This window comes from Urtica dioica, chromosome 1, assembly GCF_054948205.1.
Source record: "Urtica dioica subsp. dioica isolate 48M chromosome 1, U.dioica_male_clone48M_v1_H2, whole genome shotgun sequence".
Taxonomy (NCBI): Eukaryota; Viridiplantae; Streptophyta; class Magnoliopsida; order Rosales; family Urticaceae; genus Urtica; species Urtica dioica.
In genome coordinates, this window is record NC_142756.1 from 18,434,060 (window position 1) to 18,437,575 (window position 3,516).

The window sequence follows — 3,516 nt, forward strand, 5'->3', positions numbered from 1 at the left end:
GCACTACGACGCCCAAATGTAGAATATTTGAGACAATGTTTCGCATGAGTTATGAATTTCAAATAACGCTAACTCTTATACTCTTGAGGGTCGAGTGAGTGGACACAGACGAGAGCCAACAATTGCGCCTTTAAGGGACCATGATTACATTTTTTATCCTGAAAATTTAAATTTTTATTAGTATTTTAGGGCCCCAAAATATTGAATCGCCTAGGACCTCCAGTGAGTTTGGACCGGCCCTGGCTATGGGGCAAAACCATGACCATGACCATTGCCCTCAACCGTGTTTGGTTTCACATTCGAATGGATTGAAAATTACACTGTAACCATCCCAATATCAAATATATCACCAATTTTTCATCCTAGTCCTACTACAACCAATTTATATCACCTAGAATTTGAAACATGCAAGCGTATATTAGATCCTTGAGATATAATAAATTAAATTTGTTCAAGCATCAAGGCTTCTTATTCAACCAAATTGAGGGAAATATTTCACAATTTTGTTCAGACTAAACATAACTCCAAATTGACTCATTTATTGTAATTGGTTGAAACATTGAGTCCAGTGGCTCTCAAATTCGTGTGAAGATCCAATTTGGAACCACAAAGGTCAACCTCTCTCTCTTTCTCTCTCTCTCAATTAATGTATGCATTATATATATTTTCTCTCCACGTTCTCTCTCTCTCTCTCTCTCTCTCTCTCTCTCTCTCTCTCCAATTTCCGGTAATTAACTTCCAAAAACCCCCACTTAACCATCCGGGCCCACCTAAAGATTCCATTTTTCTTTTTTTCATTTCTTTCATTCTCTCTTTCGGTTATAAAACCAACCACTCCTTAGAAAAAGACCTCTCTCTCTCTCTCTCTCGTGGGTATTATCAGCAATGGAAAACTCGTATAGCCCAGAAGATCACGAACACGATGATCATCAAGATGGCACAGAGGAGGAGAGTGGGTGGACAGCTTATTTCCAAGATTTCTCCAACGAAAACAAGAAGAAGATCGACGATGATGAATATTTAGAAGGAGATATAATAAGCTGTGATTATTCAATATGCACTAGCTCTTCTTTGCTCTCCGACGCAGCTTCATACTCTGCATGGAAAATCAAAACCCCCATAAGCCACAACCCTCTCAAAAGGCTAACCTTCAAGAAAACAAGAGCCAGTCAAGTCATTCATGAGGACGATTCTCTCGAAGACACTGCTAGTTCGCCTGTCAATAGTCCCAAGGTTTGTAACAACATATATACTAACTAACTGATTAGAATCTTCTTCTTCTTTACCAAAAAAAAAAAAAAAAGAAAAAAAAGCTAAAGTTGTTGCCAGTATTTTTAAAAATAGCAAAAAAATTACAATTTTTACACTCTTATATAAATCTATATACAAGATTAAAAAAAAAGTTTTATAATTTACAAATGTATTAATTAGTTTCAACTGGCTATTATTTATGCATATTCATGTTATTCAATTTATTATATTAAGGAATATTTTTTATTGAACAATTGTTTGTAGGTTGGTGATCTGATCAAGACTAAACCACATACAGATGATCTAATTGATGATTCTACGGTAATTAAGTATTATAATTTTCGCTTCCCGTAATTTGCAAGTTATTAGGTTGTTGGTTTTTTTTTTGAATTATTTTTTTCAGGAAATATTTTTCACTGATTTTTTCCCTTGTCAAAACGATGTATATAGCGGAAAAGAGGTACCTCGGAGTACTATTCCGAAGTGAATCAGAAAGAGAGAAACGTAGTGGATTTTGATGCAAAAAATGAGTGTATAGACTTGAAGAAAAGAGGGTTGTGCTTGGTTCCTTTGTCAATGTTGATGAATTATCATGCTTAATTAGTTTCAGTACGGCTTTGCTTAATTAATTCACCTATATTGTAGCTCTCTCCCCCTCCCTCTCTCTCTCTCTCTCTCTCTCTCTGTATATATATATATATACATATATATATGTGTGTATATATATATATATATATATATATTGTATCGCACCTTAAGACGATTCTGTACAAAATGAAGTTCTTGTCGATATGCTCGTTGTTCATAATAATTTGGTGATTAACTATCCTCTTATCCTAAACTATCAACATATAGTCTAATATGTTGTCTAATCACAAGAAAGAGTCCATATATTTGAAGAGGAAAAGCTTAACAAGGCATGTGACTGTCATTATCATATTTGACAGTGGTTATAATATATACTTCCTTCCGATAGAAACGGTTATAATAGGAAAAACAAATAAGAAATGTGATATATTAAAGGGAAAGCTAAGCTAGAGCATCAATATATTAGGTTACCGGTATATAATTAATGTATATATTGCAGGCATATATGATCAACATTATATATAATTAAAACCCAGTATCATTACTACGTGTAAACTTAGTAGACCTCCTCTTTTGGTCACGTAAGGATCAAGATTGATATATATATATATATATATATATATATATATATATATTAATATTGTATATATGCTATTGTTGGCACAAAAGTCATAATTGAGTGATCCATGAATGTACAATTAATTATATTAATATCGATCAACTTGGCGCCTTATTGAACGATAATTTAATTAACAAAACAATCATGGGTTCATACCAAAAGTTGGTGAAAGGCAATGAGGGAACATTCTCCTTGAAATGAGTTCATCTAAACTTTATTGTTATTATATTTGTATATATAAAAAGTAATAAACCACCATTAGAGAATTAGATACGGAGGAGCAGGTAGGAATAAATTATAATTAGCACTAACGTTATGCCAATGGAAGCGCTTAGCTTTGGTTAATCAGAATCATATGTTTATCATAAAATTTCAGTAATTGTTAATTATATAGATGCATTATTGAAAAGGGTCTATATATAATCAGAATCAATGTAGCATAACCCTAATATATTGAATGCCAAACCCTAACCTATTAGGTACAGAAGTTGTATATATTATATTGCACCCGTGTCAACTACAATAGAGAAATAAAATTATATGAAAAAACTGTTGATAGATAGGTTTAAATATTAATTCATATTTAACTTCTCGCAGGCCATTCATTTGATGAAGAAGAGGAAGAAGATGAAAAACTATAATTTGTAAAAAAAAAAAAAGGACTGCAATAGAAGACCCCTCCATGTGCAAGGCATTTAAGGCAGGTGATGTTGTACAGAACATTTTTTCACAGTTTCATTAGAAACCATGAGAGAAATCATATCTATTTAATATAAACATGATATATATATATATATATATATATATATATATATATATATATATATATATATATATATATATATATATATGTGTGTGTGTGTGTGTGTGTGGAAGTATTTGGCTATGTTTGGTAAGCAACTCAAAAACTGTTTTTTAGTTTTTGAGTTGAAAAAATTGAAAACAAAAATTGAAAACATGTTTGGTAAAGTGTTTTTGGAAAAAAATTTCAAAAATTTTTGAAGTTGTTTTGGAAAAAAGTAAAGAAAACTGAAAACAAATAAAAGGTGTTTTTGAAA

At 31.6% G+C, this 3,516-nt stretch overlaps 1 protein-coding gene across 2 annotated transcripts; it reads left to right on the forward strand.

The window, feature by feature from the left end:
* The first annotated feature begins 815 nt into the window (after window positions 1-815).
* LOC149407654 (vascular-related unknown protein 1) lies at window positions 816-3,136 on the forward strand. 2 transcript variants are annotated; one of them, XM_089626992.1, is made up of 3 exons: window positions 816-1,233; window positions 1,516-1,572; window positions 3,056-3,136. In XM_089626992.1, exons 1-3 carry the CDS (start codon window positions 886-888, stop codon window positions 3,104-3,106), a joined length of 456 nt encoding a protein of 151 aa, XP_089483118.1. In that variant the 5' UTR covers window positions 816-885; the 3' UTR covers window positions 3,107-3,136. The 2 variants fall into 2 exon arrangements, with proteins under 2 accessions (XP_089483118.1, XP_089483126.1); XM_089627000.1 differs by lacking the exon at window positions 3,056-3,136 and adding an exon at window positions 1,702-1,860.
* The last annotated feature ends 380 nt before the right edge of the window (window positions 3,137-3,516 follow it).